General features: G+C 46.7%; 3 protein-coding genes across 3 annotated transcripts; 2 read left to right on the top strand and 1 right to left on the bottom strand.

Moving 5' to 3' along the window:
• The first annotated feature begins 1,089 nt into the window (after positions 1 to 1,089).
• Positions 1,090 to 8,375, top strand: pip4k2ca (phosphatidylinositol-5-phosphate 4-kinase, type II, gamma a). Its single transcript, XM_037479092.2, has 10 exons — positions 1,090 to 1,539; positions 2,430 to 2,527; positions 2,692 to 2,788; positions 2,946 to 3,095; positions 4,919 to 5,065; positions 5,487 to 5,525; positions 5,597 to 5,710; positions 6,126 to 6,381; positions 6,462 to 6,565; positions 6,763 to 8,375. Exons 1-10 carry the CDS (start codon positions 1,381 to 1,383, stop codon positions 6,841 to 6,843), a joined length of 1,245 nt encoding a protein of 414 aa, XP_037334989.1. The 5' UTR covers positions 1,090 to 1,380; the 3' UTR covers positions 6,844 to 8,375.
• Positions 8,376 to 9,649: 1,274 nt separating this feature from the next.
• Positions 9,650 to 12,695, top strand: gpr182 (G protein-coupled receptor 182). The gene is made up of 2 exons (XM_062565720.1): positions 9,650 to 10,071; positions 10,734 to 12,695. The coding sequence occupies exons 1-2, from the start codon at positions 9,934 to 9,936 to the stop codon at positions 11,808 to 11,810; spliced, it is 1,215 nt and encodes a 404-aa protein (XP_062421704.1). The 5' UTR covers positions 9,650 to 9,933; the 3' UTR covers positions 11,811 to 12,695.
• Positions 12,696 to 12,984: 289 nt separating this feature from the next.
• Positions 12,985 to 18,593, bottom strand: LOC119222435 (zinc finger and BTB domain-containing protein 39). The gene is made up of 4 exons (XM_037479091.2): positions 18,467 to 18,593; positions 15,726 to 17,027; positions 15,283 to 15,645; positions 12,985 to 14,618 (listed from the first exon to the last, which is right to left on the bottom strand). Exons 2-4 carry the CDS (start codon positions 16,992 to 16,994, stop codon positions 13,665 to 13,667), a joined length of 2,586 nt encoding a protein of 861 aa, XP_037334988.2. The 5' UTR covers positions 16,995 to 17,027; positions 18,467 to 18,593; the 3' UTR covers positions 12,985 to 13,664.
• Between the last annotated feature and the right edge of the window lie 453 nt (positions 18,594 to 19,046).

The raw sequence follows: 19,046 nt of genomic DNA, 5'->3' as shown, positions 1-19,046 counted from the left end.
CTTTAAATGCATTAATGGAATAGGAATCATTCCCAAATGTTCACACTTTTGATAAAATATACAGTGCAGATGTTGAAATGGGAGAATTTTTTGTTATAAACCTAGAAACCCAACAGTTCAATACCAAGCTTTCACACTGTGATGGTGACAGATATGGAGAGTCAGGCTTCTGCTTAACACACGGGAAGTATGCATGGACACTCACGGTTATCAATCTATTGGTGATTATTCAACTAGTAATTCCTTTTTTTCTAAATTTGCATTATGCAGCTGTGTCAGATACTATACTCATCCAATCTTAAATTCAATTAGATATAATTGTACAAACATGCACACAACAGATACCTTGTTTTTATTACCATCTTGCTTTTAATCAATGTAGTTCTGTAAAAGGTATATTCTATAAAACACACCGTCTGCTTTCCCTGCACACTCTATATTTCGAATGGCTCATAATGTAACATCTTAGACAGTAATATTGACTAAAACCCAAACAAGTACAATTTCAAAGTACTCTGATAACAACTAATCAATATCCAAATGTTTGCTGTGTTGAAAGCTTTGCCCAATGACCCATGTCTTTATGCCATCCACATTTAGGAATAAAAGGAGTGTACCCCAGATGATAGGATAAAGGTTTTGTACACATTGTCAATTTTGCGGCACCGTTCTACTGGGCAATGAAGGTGTTTTCAATTATTCTGGCTGATTAAACTTCTGCTCCAACACATGCAGATGCAAATAAACTAGAAATAAATGATTGATTATTTTATTTAAATTATATATATGAAGTTGCCAACATAATACAAATGAATGTATGAATATTATATTGTTTTGAAAGTTACCATGAGAATACTTTACTGATTTGTTTTAAATGAATAAGATTTTAAATGCAGGATGTTTACTTGTATAAGAGTACTTCTCGTCGATCTGAGTGGTTTATGAAACGCTCAGGTCAGAGCGATAACTCGGACCCTTGAACGCAACATCTAACACCGTTCTGCCCGCCCATCGGCATCACACGACGACACCGGGATCGATTTTGAATGGGCCCTGCCACCTGTCAATCATAAACCCACAACGTGGTGGACAATAACATGGGTGGGCTCGAGAGGGCGGTGGTGCGCTGTCACCGGTGATTCGGAAGTATGTAACAAGTCACGCATTCAGTAAGTTGAGTGATGATTCAACACGTCAGTTCAAACGCTCGATTGCACGTTTAACAAAAAACAACAACTCAGTGTAGCAGAACCGGATCTCCACAGGCGCACTCCGGCGGCGTGTGGTGTGGGGGAGAGGAGTTAGCTTGTTTAGCTTAGCAAGGGTAGCCGTTCAGGAAGAAGTGTCACCGCTCCACCGGGAGACGAAGAGTCCGTGTCCATGGCTGCTCTCGGTAACTCCGGGGCCGCTTCCAGTCCGATGGTGGTGTTGGCTCCGAAGACTAAAACAAAAAAGAAGCACTTCGTGCAGCAGAAGGTCAAAGTGTTTCGAGCCAGCGACCCCGTCCTGAGCGTCTTCATGTGGGGCGTCAATCACTCGGTGAGTCGATTGGAAGCTAATGAATGCTAATCGGTGTCATGTAAATGCAGCTAGCTCAGTTAGCAGATAGCGTTAGCAAGTGAGCCCGGTGTTGGTGTTACGATAAAAACTGTAACCTGTCAGAATCTGTCTTAGTCACACTTATACACCTGTTACACTATTATTGTTCACAGCTGAGAAATGCTATTAAGATATGATGAACTTTGGTAACAGCTGTCAAAATGAAGTGAGGCACTATGCTAAAAGAGATTCCGGATTGCTAATATTTTAACATTGTTGTGATTCAGAATGAATGCAGTGCTGTGGAGGAATGTTTTCTTTCCTTACTTTGCTTCTATTTGGCATGACCATATACCAGTTACTTTATAGATTCCCATTAAAACAAACTGGTGAATTATTTTAAAAACCGAAGCTCCTCAGCGGTTTATAAAGTAAACCCCTGCTTTTTCTTTTGTAGCAAACCACAAGATCTGTAGTTGATTTACTGAAAATTCGTTTTTAAGTAATTTTAATCTATATCAATTTGGAGAACTTGGTGCTTTTCTCTTTTCCAACCACATAGTTTTAGAACTGTTGGTTTGACCAAACAAGACATTGAGACCTTGGACAAAAGGAAGTTCACGGTTGTTGACGTTTGGGAGAACAATCATTTAGGCTCACTGCAAAAGTAATTGTCCTATTGTCCTATTGTGGTGTCTAATGTCCAATCTAAACTTCAAAATACCAAATAGTTCAGTGTATGATCATATCAAAAATGTAATGTTAATGAAACCGTGAAAGATATTTAATATATAAATGTTCACTATTTAAATAAATACCTCAACAAAAATGTTTAATTTTATTTTATTTGATGAATTGAAAAATCTAATCATGTGGGCTCTTTCTTTCAGATCAATGATCTCAACCAGGTGCCTGTTCCTGTCATGCTGCTGCCTGACGACTTTAAAGCCAACACTAAGATCAAAGTCAACAACCATCTCTTTAACAAGTAAGACATAAGTTGTCAGACTGAAGCAGGTTTGGTTGGATGTAAATCAGACACAGAACTAATTCCTGAGGTCTGTGTTAAACTGTCGATTTTTTAAAGTTTTTTTTTTTTCAGAATTTGTAAAAGGCAAGTGACGGATCCGTTTTTGTTTCCTCCTCTTGCAGAGAAAATCTTCCAGGACATTTCAAGTTCAAAGAATACTGTCCCCAGGTCTTCCGAAATCTACGGGAACGCTTTGGTATCGAGGACCTGGACTATCAGGTACGTGATGAACTGAAACATCCCAATAAATATAGAGTATATATGTGAGGATAATTTAGTCTCTATCAACATTATATATAATTATTTTGTAACCTATTTTGGATTTAATCTGGGTATAAAAATGTCTCCACTCGGCCGTGTGCTTCATGCTCCCCAGGTTTCGTTGACACGCAGCCCACCAATGAGGAGCGTGGAGGACCAGGTAGAAGGTCTCCTCCTCAACTCCTACGACCGAACGTTGGTCATCAAGCAAATCTCCAGCGAGGACGTCGCAGACATGCACGGCATCCTGTCCGAATATCACCAGGTGAGCTCTGACGACTGACGGAACATAAATGCCGAATTTTCTTTTATTGTTTTGACGAAGGGTCTCTTAAAGCCCCAAATCAGCAGCTAACGCTAACCAGCCATCGGTCAAAAACCAGCACTTTTCTGCTCCGTTAGTGGGAGCTCATGTAAACTGATGGTTGACGTGGTAACTGGTAGCATGGCGTGGGCCTCCATTGCCAGCGGGTCTTGTTTTCACAGCAACCGCACACATCTGTTGTGAGGATGTCAAACTACTTCTGTAGTTGTAGTACGCTGTAGTGTCCTTGAGCAAGACTCTGCATTTGACTTTAAAAGGGCCTCGTTCAAATGGACCCAGGTGGGGTGACTGACTGACAATACAAAAAAAAAGAAAAACGTCACGGCAGTGCAGGAAAACAAAGACTCTGTTATACGAGTGTTGGTTTATTGAACGTATGCAAGTGTGTGTGTGTGTTCGTGTTGGTGTTCAGGTCCCACTTCAGGCAAAACATGCCACTGAGCGGCGAGGGGGGGGTGTGATGAGGGAAAATTGGCAGCTCTGTTTCGGTTCACTTGTCCTTGAATGAAGGCTTTGTTATTACAGCTCCTGCGTTGGCGCTGCACAGCGTCCCTCTTTGTGTTGGTTTTTCGGGTCGGCGGGATGTTTCAGGGTTACATGTTGGAGTCTCTGAACAACCACTTTATACTCTGTGAAAGTGTTTCGATTTGCAAACTAACCGTATATCGACACGCCGCGGTGACACATTTGTAGCTGTTTTTTTGGCTTTATGGAGATAAATTTGCAGAATGTTGAGAATCAGGTTTTTGTGGTTTCTGGCCGCTGACTGTGCCAACATTTTGCCTGTAGTTGTTGCGCTTCTTTATTACATGAATGGCTCAGAAGGCCAAAATAGTTATGCTCAGATACAGATATTATAGCTTGAAATCCTAATATATAATATATTTGCTAAATATCATTAAATGTATAGGGCTATTAAACCGCTATTAATGTCGTGGCCCTGATCAAAGATATTTCAGTGTAATCCATGTAGCTAAAGGTGTTAAACAGTGTCATTTTTCTATAGATATTGATGCACATTATCCTGAATATTGTCTTAAATGGCCACCTTGGTATCAAATAATTTGGCAAAATATAAAAAACAACTTTAAAAAAATCTTTTCTAGAAGGACTATCCTAACAGATTTTCCAATATTTGTAAGATAAAGAATGAACACACACGGGTGCAAACTATTTAACATTATTCCCTAAATGGCCTTGAGGGTGTTCATCGGGGTTCGTGGGGAAGTGGACTTTGTAGTCCGCCCAAAGTGCTTCAACCCGACTCACTGCCCAGCAAGGAGCCGCCTTCAGATCCTCTGATGGAGGACGGCCCTCGTTCCATTAATTAGGAAGTGGACCAAGAGCATCTGATTGGGGAAATAATAGTGAGAACACCTCATTTCACTAGAAAAACTAAGTGAAGGGGCTCAAGCTGTGAGGGAACAAAAAAAAAAAAAAAACTTGATCACTGATTTCTGTCTCTCGCTGGCGTTGTGTGTTTTTTCTCTTCTGGTTAAAGTGCTTTGGAGTTGAGTTTTTTTTTTTTTTTTTTTTAAATGGTCACCGCACAAAACTAAACGGGGCTCTGTATGTTTCTGGGGACTCTGAGCCAGGTCAACCCCGGCCTCCTATTGTCATTGCGCTCGGTTTAAAGTCTTTTGACTTTTGATGCGCTCATGCACTTCCCTCCGTCTTCTGCTGCGCTGTATTCCTGCGTCAAACATGGGCTGTTCCTCTCCTCGTACCTGCCATGCAAATTGACAGCCGTTTCCTCCCTGCAGCACATAGTGAAGTGTCACGGCAGCACCCTGCTGCCTCAGTTCCTGGGTATGTACCGCGTGGGCGTGGACAGCGAGGAGACCTACCTGATCGTCATGAGGAACATGTTCAGCCACAGGCTGGTTGTTCACAGGAAGTACGACCTGAAGGTGAGGAGGAACTCCGCAACGGTTGAACACGCGTCCCACTTCCTCCTCGCTGGGAGCAGGTTCTGCACCAATGGGTTTTCTCCAACGTGGCCCCCCGCACGCACAGAATTCACAACATATTGCTCTGAATATAAATAATAAAGAGCGACTTCTTATTAAACCAACAGAAAAATAAAAATAAATTAGGACCCTTTTCTCACCTTGCATTCAGTAAATGCAGCACAGTGTGCTTTATAATGAAGGAAAATGACAAGGGGATAGAATGTCATCAAACAAGATGAAGCTAAAATCAGTTAAAAATGAATTGGATATGATAGGGTAACAGCATCAAAGGGTCTCCAATCTATTGTTCTGTTCAGTGATCACTGTGAGAGAAATAGAAGTAGATCGCCTCGTTATTCTGACCCTTTTGTTCTTGCAGGGCTCTCTGGTGGCTCGTGAGGCGAGTGACAAAGAAAGGGTAAAAGAACCGTCTCGCCGTTTATCCATTTCCCCACGTGTCCCTGCTCATGATGTGTTTAATCTCCAAAGGGAAAAGAACTGCCTACCTATAAGGACATGGACTTTAGGAACGATATGCAGAAGGTGTATGTAACGGATGAGCAGAAGGAGAAGGTGATGGAGAAACTCCACAAAGACGTGGAGGTAGGTGACCCTTCGCTGTAGTTACAACACTCTCCCACAAAGTGGAGGCATCGGCCCCCGGTGGGGACTCGCCGCTCCTGTGACGCCATTTTGACAGCGGGATTCATTTAGAGGTTAATTAAGCTAATAACTTCTTGATTAGTAGGATACTTGAATGATGGACGACTGCTGTTTTGATCATTTTAATCACTTAGTTAGTGAAACAATACGAATGAACCAGCAGGACTTTCATGTTTGGATTTGATTAAAAAAAATCAGTAATTTGGTCCTAAAATTGATTCGAAAGGTGCCCTTCATAATTTAAACCGCTGAAAAAAAGACATCAACTTGGCACATTTCAGGAGTCTAAAGCTATGTTCTGGTTATATTTGCATCAGAACAATCCTGATAGTTGTCCCCCCCCCCCTCCCCCCAGTTCTTGGTGAGGCTGAAGATCATGGACTACAGCCTGCTGCTCGGCATCCACGACGTGGGGCGAGCCGAGCGCGACGATGAGGAGGGCGAGGAGGTCTCCAACGAGGACGAGGCCGAGGCCGAGAACGGCCTGGCCCAGGCGGGCTCGTACGGCACCTCCCCGGAGGGCATCGCCGGCTACATGTCCAGCTGCAAACCTCTGGGGCCCGGCGAGTTCGACCCCTACGTGGATGTGTACGCCCTCGGCAGCTGCCCGGGTGAGCAGATGTTTCACATCTCCTCCGCAGGAACATAACGATCCGGCTGCAGAGGCTTTCATGTTGATTTCGTATCTCAGGAGCCCCTCAGAGGGAGGTCTACTTCATGGGGCTGATCGATGTTCTCACTCAGTACGACACCAAGAAGAAAGCCGCTCACGCAGCGAAAACTGTGAAACACGGGGTGAGTAGCACGAGGGAGAGAGGGAGGGAGGGAGGGAGGGAGGGGGGGGGGGGGGGGGGGGGCAGGCAGGCAGGCAAGTTGTGGAACACACCCAGCGGTACCTTCTCTAAACCTCTCCTCCTCGCCACCATGTATTCAGATGATGGTCTTGTGTTTTGTTGTTGTTGTTTATTCTTGTTTCCGTCTCTTTGCTGCAGGCCGGCGCTGAGATCTCCACAGTCCACCCCGAGCAGTATGCCAAGCGGTTTCGCGACTTCATCTCCAACATCTTTGCGTAGCGCCGACCGCGCGCCGCTCCGACCCCGTTGACCAAAATTAGTACGAACACGCAGCGTTATTAAACGTGGTGACCTGAGATGAGACCACGTCCATTGTAGCAACATGATGTACTACTTCTGATGCAGTTTATTTATTTCTAAGATGTACGTCTTCTAGATATCAAGGATGATGGATTAACTCTGGAGCGTTTGGCTCCATGGAAACAAAGTGCTGTCGATCAGTGTTGGACCACGTCAGTGCAAGATCAAATACTCGTTTTATTTTAGTCGCCCTCTTCTGATTTCCCAAGCTTTAGCTCCACTAACATTTTGGGAAGTATGCTCCGTTACTTTCTTTACACAAGTCAACTCTTTTGGGTCTGTTAAAGGAGCCCTGTCGAGTTTTTTTTTCTTTTTTTGTTAGTCATTTCTTCGAGGGGGTCCTTCTTTTGTTTCCCGTGCACGTGGGCTCCTGCACACAATAACAGGGAGTGGTGCTGAGCCAGCAAGGACCTTGAAGAAGCAGAAGAAGACTGCTGGCCAGTGACACTGGACTCAAAGTCTCAGCGTTGAAAGATATTTTATGAGGAAAACGTTCAACATTTGTATTTAGACCTCAAGGATACAAACGGTGTGTTTTTCAGTTAATTGAACAATATCACGCTATGAAAATAGATATCTTAGATTTTAGATCTCGAAAAATGGCATAAATGTCAGTTTTAACGGCTGCATTGCAGTAAAGAGGCGTAGTTTTCTGAATATACCAGGCTGCTCTATCCATTCTCTCATCATGCCTTCACACCCTTTCATTCATATCGATTAATCTTATTTGTCAACCGTACAATATTCTTGCAACATTGATATCAAGCTCAAACATATATTAGGTTCCTTTAGTCAACTTTACCCAGCCCTACTTTTTGTACTACTGAGCTCCAAACGGCACCTTTCTAATGTGACCAGGACACCGTTAGCTTTGCTTATCAGAACAACTGGAATCAGGGCTAAACAGCTGGCCTAAGTACACAACTTGTTGTTTGTATACAGGTGGAAGCATTGGGCTCTTCAGAGGAGCGGTTCAGCAGGTTAATCTGGTTTCCTATCGGCCTTTAGGGCCCATCCACCCGCATCTCAGTAAGAAAGAAGTAGATGTAGCTCCTGAACCCATTCCTTCCATCCTAGAGTCATCTTCACATGGAAATAGGTATTGAAACCATAATGGTAGCCCAGACTCCACTTGTCAATTGCATCTGTTAAAGCGGGCCATTCGTATGTTGGGTGCCAAATGTGTGGGATCAAAGCTTCGTGTTGTGTGTGTGTGTGTTTCTACTGCAACAGCCCCGTGGAAAAGAGCCCCTGCGTCCGTATGTGTTCTGTGCAGATGTGCCATGTGAGTCCTGGTCGGAGCAATAGAACTATAAACTATAGTAACTATGTACGTACTGACATTTAGAGATGAGCAGGGTACCTTGTAAAGCTCTGTTGACCATCACCCTACGATCCAGTAGCTTCTGCAGTGAGCCCCCCCACCCCCCCCCCCCCCCCCCTCTGTACGATGCCCCATCTACTCTGTGATTGCACGTGTTGTATTTTTGCAGCTTTTGGACCAAAAATATATTTTACAAAGAATCTCAAAGTGTTTTTCTTTATTTATTTTACATGACTTGTCATTTGGCTGATGCTTTTATGGAAGATGGTGGAAGATGTAACGGCTCCCTGCGGTCCTGATGTCATCAGAGAGCCAGGACGGCGAAGATCTTCAACGATTCCACGCCGCATCTCATTTGCTGAATTTTTCGTATTTCCTTTACATCCACAGGCCACGAGTTATTCCTTTCTTCCTGTGACACCGCGCGTTGGCGGGCCGATGTTGAACCTGCGGGGCTGTAAACCCTGTCATCTTCTCGCCGTGTCCTGCAGGTCAACAGCTTGGCGGCCTGGGATGGGATTTCTCGCGCTTTCCATCCGTTCTGCTGACTGGTTCCTTCCTGTCTTATCGGAGGAGACTCAATGTGCTGACTGGCACCTACTTTTCACCAGAATTATTTATTTCTTTTCCTGATTTTGACAATAGGACTCGGGGCAGGATGAGCAGTTAGACAGAAGGCGGCCATCGCTGGAGAGGTCAGCGAGCTACAAACTGCTGACGATCCCGTGTGCCAGTAGGAACACGGCGTCCCGGGGATGAAGCTCCCATCAGTCAGTGCGAATCTCGGGCCAACACAAACGTTCCTGTTTTTTTCCTGCGGCACGTACGTCTGGGCTCACGCTCCGGGTAGCTGCTCCGGTTGGACCACTGGCATCCAAGAAGGTGGCACTTTGCAGATGAACGCTGAGGAAATTGTCCACCATTTGTTGGACCATAAACTACCTCAACTCGTCTCCTGCACAAACTGCAGCCCGCCTGTAATAATTGTGTGTGTGTGTGTGTGTGTGTGTGTGTGTGTGTGTCCGTATCTCCGACTCCCCCACCTCTACCAGTCACCTTGTGCCCTCTGCTTCCTGGAATTGTTCCCTGCATTTATTATTCCCATTGGACATACAGTATCTCCACAACGGCACGTGCAGTGGAAACCAATGCAAACAACAAAAACACTTTGGAAACTGATCACCTGAATCAACATTTAGATTTATTCTGTCCTGGGATCACTGTGTGGATCAGTGCAGGTAGGGTTGTCGTGGTGGAACAAGTGCTTTTACCAGTGCCATCTTTTTTTTTTTTTTTATAGTAATGGTGGCGAATTATGACAATAAAAGTAACTAAAGTAATACTAAGTAGATGATTTATTATTTACACTTGTGTCCATTCCCAGTTAGAGGACAGTGAATCTAGTGTCAGCAACAAGTCGAGTTCGGTCAAGGTCGGGTTCCTCAAAGGAGTCAAACATTAAAAAAAAGGGTTTAGGGGATTAATAGAGGAAAGAAAAAAAAATGTCTTCCACACACGTTCCTATAAGTCTCATTTTGTCTGTACGACGTTCTCTGGTTATTACGGAGTAGAATTTCATGAAACGAGTACATTTGGGAATGAACGCTTCCTCTGCGTTCAACCCCAATCTCGACTGCTGACTGAGCGTTTCCTGTTGTGTGGGTTTGTGTGCGCGTTAAAGACAAATGGGAGGGGAAGAGAGCCTCAGCAGGAGATGGCCCGGACCTCAGTGCTGGAATGAGTCGTCTCGTGTCTGCAAGGCTTTAAACGGAAAACTCTGCAGAAGACCTCTTCATCACCATCGCACTCATCATCACGCCAAGGTATGCTGATGTCCAATTTGTATTTCTCGCCGTAGATTACTCTATCAAAGAAAAAAAAACCCTGACAGGTGTTGAGTTTATAGGTTTATAGCCCCTTTGTGGCTGCTCAATGCCTCATGTGATGTCACTAGTTGAGTCAGTTGCTAAAAGAAGAAGAAGAAAAGAATTCAGCTGCCTCATGTCAAATATACGTGAATCTCATTGTGAATAATAAAGACAGTGTTTAGGAGAAGGAAGATGAACATTCTGTGGGATAGGAAATAAATCAAAGACATAGTCTTTACATATTTAAGTGATGTTTGAATTTGTCAAAACTAGATCAGTCCTCATTATGTCCACTTAAAATGGTTTTAAAAATGCATAATTGTTATCTAAAAGTAGATCGACGAAAATATATGAAACGTCAACCATTTAACCCTCCCTGGATAGCCTCCCCTTTTACTTCAAGACTGATCTTAAGGAATCACTTCTTGGTCCATGGCCCACCTCTGTGGACCTTTATGCCCACATCTTCCCGCACAAAATCACATGAGAAACATTTCACCAACGGTGGTTCCTCCGCCTGTCCACGTAAACTCTTTAAAAGTCTTAAACGTACATCTCAACTGCAGATATGAAACCCCCCCCCCCCCCATCTCCTCCTCTGCTTCTTCTCCCTCCAGACCATGAGCGGCCACGATCAGAACCACTCTGTGGACCACCTCAACGGCACGCCGTGGTACGTCTACGAGTGCACCCTGCAGCTGGAGACCGCTGGAGCCTACCGGCGCATCGCCCTCTTCCTCGTCTACCTCTTCATCTTCACCGTGGGCCTGCTGGAGAACGGCTTGGTCGTCTGGGTCAACTGGCGCCGACGCCGCTCGGCCAACGGCGTTCTCTTCTGCATCATCAACGTGAGCCTGTCCGACCTGATGATGATCGTTATCCTGCCCTTCTTGATGCTGGAGGTGACCATGGACAAGGTTTGGCTGTGGGGGCGCTTCCTGTGCAAGGCCACCTACCTCTTCTACGCGGTCAACTTCTACAGCAGCTCCTTCTTCCTGGCCTTCATGACCCTGGAGCGCTATCTGTCCCTGACCAGGCCCTCGTTTCCAGCCTTCTTCCCGACGGCGGGCCGGCGCCGCTGGGTGCTCTGCGGAGGCCTGTGGTCGCTCTCCTTGCTCCTCGCTCTCATCGAGAACGTCCACGTGGACGTCCTGGAGTGGGATGAGCCGGGCTGCTACATGATGCCCGAGAACAACCACGTGGAATGGTACGTCAGCGTGGCGTTCCTCTGCCTGATCTTCCAGTTCCTGGGCCCCGCCGCCGTCATCGTCACCTGCAACCTGCTGATGGCGCGCGCGGCTCAGGCTGCGCCGGATGTGGAGGGCCGGCGGGACGTGTGGCTGGTGCACGTGTACTCCCTGGTGTTTGTCATGTGCTGGCTGCCCTACCACCTGGTCACCATCCTGCTGATCATAGACGACATCGACCCGTACATCTTCAGCTGCAACGTGTTGGAAGTCCTCTACTTCTCCCACAACGTGTTGCAGAGCCTGTCGATGTTCCACTGCGTCGCCAACCCCATCCTCTACAACTTCCTCAGCAAGAGCTTCCGCAGGAACCTGATCAACACAGCGGTGGACTACATACCCAGAGAGGGAACCATGCGCCAGGTGGGAGCGGGCGGGACGGACCCGGGGAAGCAGCAACGCAGGCCGAGCGACGCCAGCACCAGCCAGTCCGATGTCGGATTATGAGAACCGGGGGGAGTCCTTGTGCTTCAGAACGTCATCTCTCTCTGGTCATAGACTCATCGGCCTGTGTGTTACGCTGTTGATTATCAGGAGTGTGTTCCACTCATAATCCACTTCCTTTTTGTCAGAATAATGTTTGATCACAGTTATAAACAGAGGAAGATGGGAAATGTTGATTCTGTTTTTTTTGCTTGTTTTTCTTCAATTTCGGCTCAACGGCCACAGAAATGGTGACCTTTAACATCTAGTAATAGGGTTTCAAACTCCACCAAAGACCATCTGTATCCATTGAGGATGTAGCACAGTTGTACTTTGTTCTCTTTAGTACAGAGTAGAGCATTACACTTGAACTCCCTTCTCACAGACTCTATTCCATTATCTTCCATTTTTTTGTCATCTGGAATGCATCGTGCGTCAACTGTTAAAATAATAAGGAGGCCAAAAAAAGGAAGTGGGGGTGTCAGTCCTCCGATGGAACAATGGCAGGAAGACACCAGGCTTTGGAGAGGGAAAAGGTCGGAAGGCCCTGGAAGCAGCAGCTTCGCAATGCTACGCAGATTTCTGCCCGATGGATGGACTGTTGTTCAGGACACCGTGGACCAGTGGACATTTTAAACAAACTCTTTTTTTTCAGGGGGAAACTTCTTTGTCTCCTCTACTTATGAACAGAACCATTTGAAAGTCAATAGCGCAAGATCCGGGGAACTGTCGTTGATTGGAAGCTCTAATGTGGACATGGAGTTATGCTAACATTGTTTTAGAAGATTCACTGATAAGTATTTATCAAAAATTCAAATATTTTGTAAAACCACTTATAATCAAACCGGCTGATATTCAGGTAATTGTCTCCATGTCGGCCCACGTTACTGTCATGTAATATTTCTTCTGATATTATTCTATGCTCTCTGTGCAATAAAGGTTTCATTCATTTATTTAATTTAACGGTTAGCAAAAAAATACAATTAGGTCATAGTTTCCGGTAGATAACAGTCTTCCGAGAGGCATTTATTTGATTATTTTCATGAACAATTCATTCATACAGCTTGAGAAACAGTTAACATATAAACACATTCAAATAATAAATAGATATACTGCCATCATAAATATGAGGTAAGACACAAACTTGTGATGGGCACTTAAATTATTTCTGGAACACGACTGATCACACGCTCGTAACAAAGGAATGCTGCATGTGACTAGTAGAATCTAAAAAGCATCTCTTCATTTACAAATAAAACAAAAAGGTGATTGTATGTATAAATGACCAATTCAATATTTGATCTGGTCATGTATCTCTGGACTGAAAAAACATTCAAGACCTAAAAGTGTGAAAACAAGTGGCTGCAAATCTAGGAAAATAATTTCTATGCTACGATGAGGCGCAACTTTAATATTTATCAACCACTGACATAAAAATGAGTGCAGCGTGACGCCCGCCTCCCTTCGGTCACATGACACACCGCCACAAAGCGGCTTCTTTTGATCTTTAGGTCAAAGAGGTCGCAGCACCGGACAGAGAAAATGTCCACTACATTCTACAAGTCCCATTGATGAGCGATGAGTCAAACAGACTTTTACCCTCTCGTATCTCTTTACTAACTGAATTTCTTTGGGTTTTGGAAGAGAAAAGAATGTGTTTGAGGATGTCACCTTATGCTTGGAGCAACAATGTTAAAAAGAAAAAAGTTTACACAGTAAACGATGAAAAAAAACATGTTTTTCTTTTAAATGAATAATGAAAACAACCACCAATTTTAGCCCTATTCTATTAAATGCAGTGTGTGGTCCACGACAACCAGAGTCAGAGTCAGAGAGAGGTATAAGGGACCGGGGGGGGGGGGGTTGGGGGGCCCCACGTCAGCCGTCCGCATTGGGCAGCGGCTCTTTAGAGTGATCATTGTACATGAAGGTCTGCTCGATGTTGAAGTCCGGCGGCAGGCGGTCCGTGTGGAGCTCCATGTGCGACGACACCATTTTCAGCGTGGAGAAGAAGAGGCCGCAGACGGTGCAGCGGTACATGAGGGCCCCGGCGTGCGTCTTCAGGTGGCAGATCATGGTGGAGCGGCCTCGGAAGAAGCGCAGGCACACTTTGCACTGGTAGGGCTTCTCCCCGGTGTGGATGCGGAGGTGGTAGGTGAACTCCCCCGAGTGGGCGAAGCATTTGCCGCAGTAGCGGCACCGGTACCATTTGCCGCGGACGCCGGCCGCCGCCCCGCCGTCCTGCCCGGAGTTCCCGTTGGCCGGGACCCCGGGGGGCGGCCCCTGCAACGCCCCTTGAAAAAACTTCTCCGGCACGCCGAAGCTCATTCCCAGCCCCATGTTGCTCATTTTAACGAGGCTGCCCGCCTCCCGTAGAGAGGAGGTGGAAGAGGGAAGGCCCTCCGGAGTCGGGTCGGCTTTACGCCGGCCCAACCAGCCGTGGGCCCTGCCGCCTCCCGCGCTCCCCGGGGACTCGGTGGTGTGCAGGCCGAGGTGGTACTGAAAGGCGGAGGCGGAGCGGAAGGCCTGCGGGCACAGGAAGCAATGCAGCTCCTCCTCTCCCGCGGCGCCGCCCGCCCCGACTCTGCAAGCCCGCAGCGCCAGCCGCTCCCGCTCCTTGGCGGCCGCCTCCTCGGCGTGGGCGGCCATGTGCCGGTCCAGCATGGAGCGCTCCACGAAGCAGCGGGCGCAGTGAGGGCAGGTGAACACGGGCAGGGTGAGGTGGGCGAGGGCGTGCCACAGCAGGGAGCACAGGGAGAGCTGGGGGAGGTGGCACACGCCGCAGCTCAGGCTCTGAGGACACACGTGGCTCAGCAGGTGGTCTTTGACCGTCTGGGGAGAAACGGGAGATCAGCGCTGCACGTGGCTGTGATCCCACGTTGTTACTTTGCCTCCAGGCGCCTCAACGCCTACAAACACGCCCCGTGAGGGCAGCTACTTACTATTTGAACCATTGTTTAATCTTGTGACCGATAAATGAATTGTGTCAATGCCTTGTGTCAAACTTCCGAAAGTTTCAAAAGAGTCAATAACATTACAAATAACAAAAGATACAATTAGCTGACACATACCCACATAACCCATTTAATAGCAATAACATTGCACTACTGTCTTAATTTAATTTTATACACATTCTACCCGACTGTACATACTCCTATTTCATTTTCACTTTAATTTAATATGTTCTGCTCTGCTATTTTGTTGTGCTGTGTATATATTGTGCATTTTTCATTTGATTTACTGTACTGCTACAATTACACACAAATTTCCCCTTGGGTATTAATAAAATATCTATCTGTCTGAAACAAATGAATGTTTCTTTCATTCATGATCAAATGTTTTTTCAATGATTTACTATCAACTGTCTCAGCAGTACACCAGGTAACTCCCGATCAATAATATATAATAGTCATTAATACAAATAAAAACTAATTTATACTGCAGTTTTTTATTCTTTATTATTCTGACTTGCGTCACATCTGAAATGTCCACTGACCTGGAAGTCCTTGCTGAGGGTCTTGGTGCACACGGCGCACTGCAGCTCGGGGCCGAGGCTCTGGCTGCTGCTGCTGGTCAGCGCCACCTGAGGTATCGCGTAGCCGGTGGCCGCCTGGCGGTGGTGGCGCAGCAGTTTGTTTTGGCTGCAGAACTGCGAGTGACACATGTCGCAGGTGAAGAGCTGCACGCCGACGTGGGAGAGCGAGTGGGCGACGCCGGCGTCTCGGTCCGGCAACGAGGCCCCGCACACCCTGCAGAGCCCCAGCTCCGTCAGGTGGGTCTCCGCGTGTCTTCGGATGGCATCCGGGTCCGCCGGGAGAAGCGCCTCGCAGGCCTTGCACGGCAGCCCGTTCCCCGCCGCCTGGAGGAGGGAGAGAGCATTGGGTCAGTCGTGCGAGGTTGCGCTCGCCAAAAGTTATTTCAGTGCCAACCAAAGTTTACCTGGCCGCTCGAGCCCCCTCCGCCGCCGTTCTCCACATACACAAGCCCGTCTTCTCCATCGTCCTCCTCGTCTCCCTCCTCCATGAAGTCCTCGTCGTCGCTCAGCTCGATGATCTCTCCTGCCAGCTGTCTCCACTGCTCCTCATCCGTTCCCTCCATGGCTCTGTTTCCTTTCAGAGCCTCCCTCTCCTCCCTCTCCTCCTCCTCCTCCTCCACTTCCCCTCCCTCCTCCACCTTTTCAAACACCTGCCTGCCATCCCTCTGTACTTCCACCATGCCGCCTTCCACGGACACCACCCGCAGGCCGCCTAAAGGCTCCCCTGACGACGGCGTCGGGCCGCAGGCCTCGGCTCCGAGCTGGGCCGAGGAGCCTGGGAAGGAGCAGGAGTCAGACGCCGCCTCGGCGCAGCTCCGGGGCGGAGTACCTCCCGTGAAACGGGACACCTTTTGCCCACCCGTGTCTCTGACCTCGCAGCCGCCTTGGTCCACGCCCAGGCCCGGCTCGACCTTCAGCTGCAGAACAGGAGCCGCGGGCAGCGCGCCATTACAGCGACCGGAAAGGCCGGCGGTCGGGAGACTGCGTCGTCCCGGTGTCCGCCGACCTGCCGCCACCTGCCCGTAGCCGACGTGGGACTGCAGGTCCTCCTCCTTCAGGTCCAGAGGCAGAGCCCCGGGGCGAGCGTCGTGGCCGGCCCCGGCGGCCCTGCTCTGGAAGAGAGGCGAGGGAGCGGCCGCGGGGGTCGGGGCCGCGGGCGAAGACAGGGAGGAGCAGGAGGCGGCGGAGGAGCAGGCGGAGGACGCAGAAGCCGCACCGACGACGGCGGCGGCGGCGACCACGCTGGAGTTCGGGGGGAGGTCTCCGGGACTCCCCGGTATACAGTTGGCGGACACGGAGGCCTGCAGGTCGGGGAAGGTGGCGTGACAGGCCCGCACCAGCTCAACGACGCCCAGCCGCTCGGCCAGCTCGTACAGCACGCCGACATCTATGAGGTCGGTCAAAATCTCCCCCGTGTAGACGAAGGTCAGCAGCTTCTCGAAGTTGGCCGGGGAGATGAACTCCAAAGAGAAGGCGGCCGTGGGCGAGGGGGGAGCCCGGGCAAACAGGTTCCGGAAGTACGTCCCGGCGCAGGCCAGCACCGCTCGGTGCGCCGCGAAGCTGCGGCTGCCGACTTGCAGGAGCACGTCGCAGTATTGTCGCGACTGGCGGCAGCTGTTGAGTTGAGCGAGAAGGCTGGCGGCGTGGCCCGGACCCTGCAGCTGGATCCTCATCCCTGCTGCAGCTCCTGGTGTGCTACTATCCAACTGTATGGGGGAGAGAAGAAGAGTCAGAAGAGGAGTATCGGGCCAGCTCTTCTTTCTTTAAGAATAAACTTGAATGTGCAGCCCAACGGCCACATTTTAATAATAACCGAATTATTTGGTGCATAATAGCTGACATGCTTTCTAACTAGCATTTAACTGAAAACCAGGTCCAAACAAAGACCATATCCCCTGCATTTACCATCAAATAAGCATAAGAGAGCAATGTAATACAACGTGATAACCATTAATCTTTAATTGCATAGGTTTGAAAATCTCAATTCATTCTATAAAAGTGCAAAGAGCCTGTTTAGAGCAGGTTACAATCGGACCTCCTGTTCGAGCCATCTCTTTATAAGACAACTAAAACTAAAAATGTATCACAGACACTTGAACAGTCCCCACTTGGATCCTCACATCACTCCACTTCTGCACTCTTTGTTGGCTTCCTGGGTTTCGATAATTGGTTTATAAAACACTTCCCAGTAAAATTGGAGGTCTGTTCCCAATCTCAAAATCTTTTGAAATCATGGCTCAAAACCGCTCTGTTTGAAACTTATATTATGACACATCTTGTAAAGACAAAATTTTGGTTGGCTGTCAGAAAATAGCTGAATGCAAGAAATATCCATTATTAAATATAGCCGTACAAGTAGTGTAGCCATTAACGTGTTGGAAGTCGACCTTTTATTGCAAAACCATGACCGTCCAGTACCGGATATTTGTCACTTTGATCTTTAAATATTACAATGAGGCAGACTTTCATACTTTGTCCGCTGGGACATTTTCACTCATTATATATATTCAAGATTTGGGTTGCTTACTTTAAATATGTAGTTTGTTTGTTTATTAAGATTAGCTTTTGCATCCCAGCAGCTATTGTTTCTGGGGAACACAGTTTACATGGCGAGGATGCAGAAATATGTAATTCACAAACTAATAGCATGAATCACATGCACTGCAAAACAATGTAAATTGACAAAATGGATTTAAAAAAAACACAAAGGAAATAGACCAAAACTGCTATATCGAACTGATTAATAATAATAATAATAATATATATCATCATTTAACATAGAAATCCATGAAGACCGTAGACAACAATAATTTAATAATTATTACAGTGAAAAAGAATCATAACGATTGGTGGTGTAGGATCTGGGATGGAAATCTAACCTCCATCACACCAAAGAAAAAACATCTTTCAAGGGACCGTTGTGTTGTATCCATTTGATTATACATGTCTTAAAGTGCGTTTTGTACACTTGACTTTACATTTTAAGGACCGTTCATTCCAAACAGAAGCTAACGCAGCGTAGCCACCTTCTTAGACACATGAAACTCTGTTTACTAAACGCAAAATCACAGGTTTTTACAATTCATTCGTTACAAAAATCAAAACTTTCTCATGTCACCGTCCCGTGGGTGTCGTTGTGACTTACCCATTTAAAAGACGTGTCTAGGTGTCGAAGAATGCTCTCTTTCCACTATGTTTTCAAAGGAATTCTGTTGGTCGTCACGCATGAAATTTACAACCCTTCTGTTCGCCCGTCGCATTTCTGTGACGTATGTCAACAAAACGTCATCGCATGCGCCTCCTGCAGGCGGGAAGTGAAACTGCAGCGAAGGGGGTTATAACAATTGAACTTTCGAGTATGTTTGAACTATGGATAACTTAAATAGATAAATAAAACAAGATTTTAAGTGGTCGTGATACATTGATATATCAATTTGGAAGCAATAGTATAGTGTCACTATTCAACATGTTATTTTTATGTTATTTTATCATTGGCAGAAAAAAATTAGATTACAAAAGAAAGAAAAATGTAACTATGCATTGCTAAAAGAAAAAAAAACACAAATAGGATTTTCTTCTGAAGAAGATTTCCTCCTATTTACTGATGTTGCGAGGGATGATGCGAGGAATGAAGTTTACTAGTAACAAATGTCAAACAAATGTGTTGGAGTAGAAATATAAAATAGCAAAGAGGAGATTTTCAAGTCACAAGTACCTCAAATTTG

The sequence above is a fragment of the Pungitius pungitius genome, chromosome 1 (assembly GCF_949316345.1).
Source record: "Pungitius pungitius chromosome 1, fPunPun2.1, whole genome shotgun sequence".
Lineage (NCBI taxonomy): Eukaryota > Metazoa > Chordata > Actinopteri > Perciformes > Gasterosteidae > Pungitius > Pungitius pungitius.
Note: the sequence above shows the minus strand (reverse complement) of the source record. Positions and strands in the feature narration are given on the sequence as shown.

Excerpts from the sequence above, each read along its gene's own strand:
- LOC119222435 (XM_037479091.2), bottom strand. The coding sequence starts at position 16,994 with ATGAGGATCCAGCTGCAGGGTCCGGGCCACGCCGCCAGCCTTCTCGCT. Across the intron at positions 15,646-15,725 it reads GAGGGGGCTCGAGCGGCCAG|GCGGCGGGGAACGGGCTGCC; the intron begins GTAAACTTTGGT and ends TCCCTCCTCCAG. Across the intron at positions 14,619-15,282 it reads CCCTCAGCAAGGACTTCCAG|ACGGTCAAAGACCACCTGCT; the intron begins GTCAGTGGACAT and ends GTTTCTCCCCAG.
- gpr182 (XM_062565720.1), top strand. The coding sequence starts at position 9,934 with ATGGGAGGGGAAGAGAGCCTCAGCAGGAGATGGCCCGGACCTCAGTGC. Across the intron at positions 10,072-10,733 it reads GCACTCATCATCACGCCAAG|ACCATGAGCGGCCACGATCA; the intron begins GTATGCTGATGT and ends TTCTCCCTCCAG.
- pip4k2ca (XM_037479092.2), top strand. The coding sequence starts at position 1,381 with ATGGCTGCTCTCGGTAACTCCGGGGCCGCTTCCAGTCCGATGGTGGTG. Across the intron at positions 2,528-2,691 it reads AACAACCATCTCTTTAACAA|AGAAAATCTTCCAGGACATT; the intron begins GTAAGACATAAG and ends CTCCTCTTGCAG. Across the intron at positions 5,526-5,596 it reads AGGCGAGTGACAAAGAAAGG|GGAAAAGAACTGCCTACCTA; the intron begins GTAAAAGAACCG and ends TAATCTCCAAAG.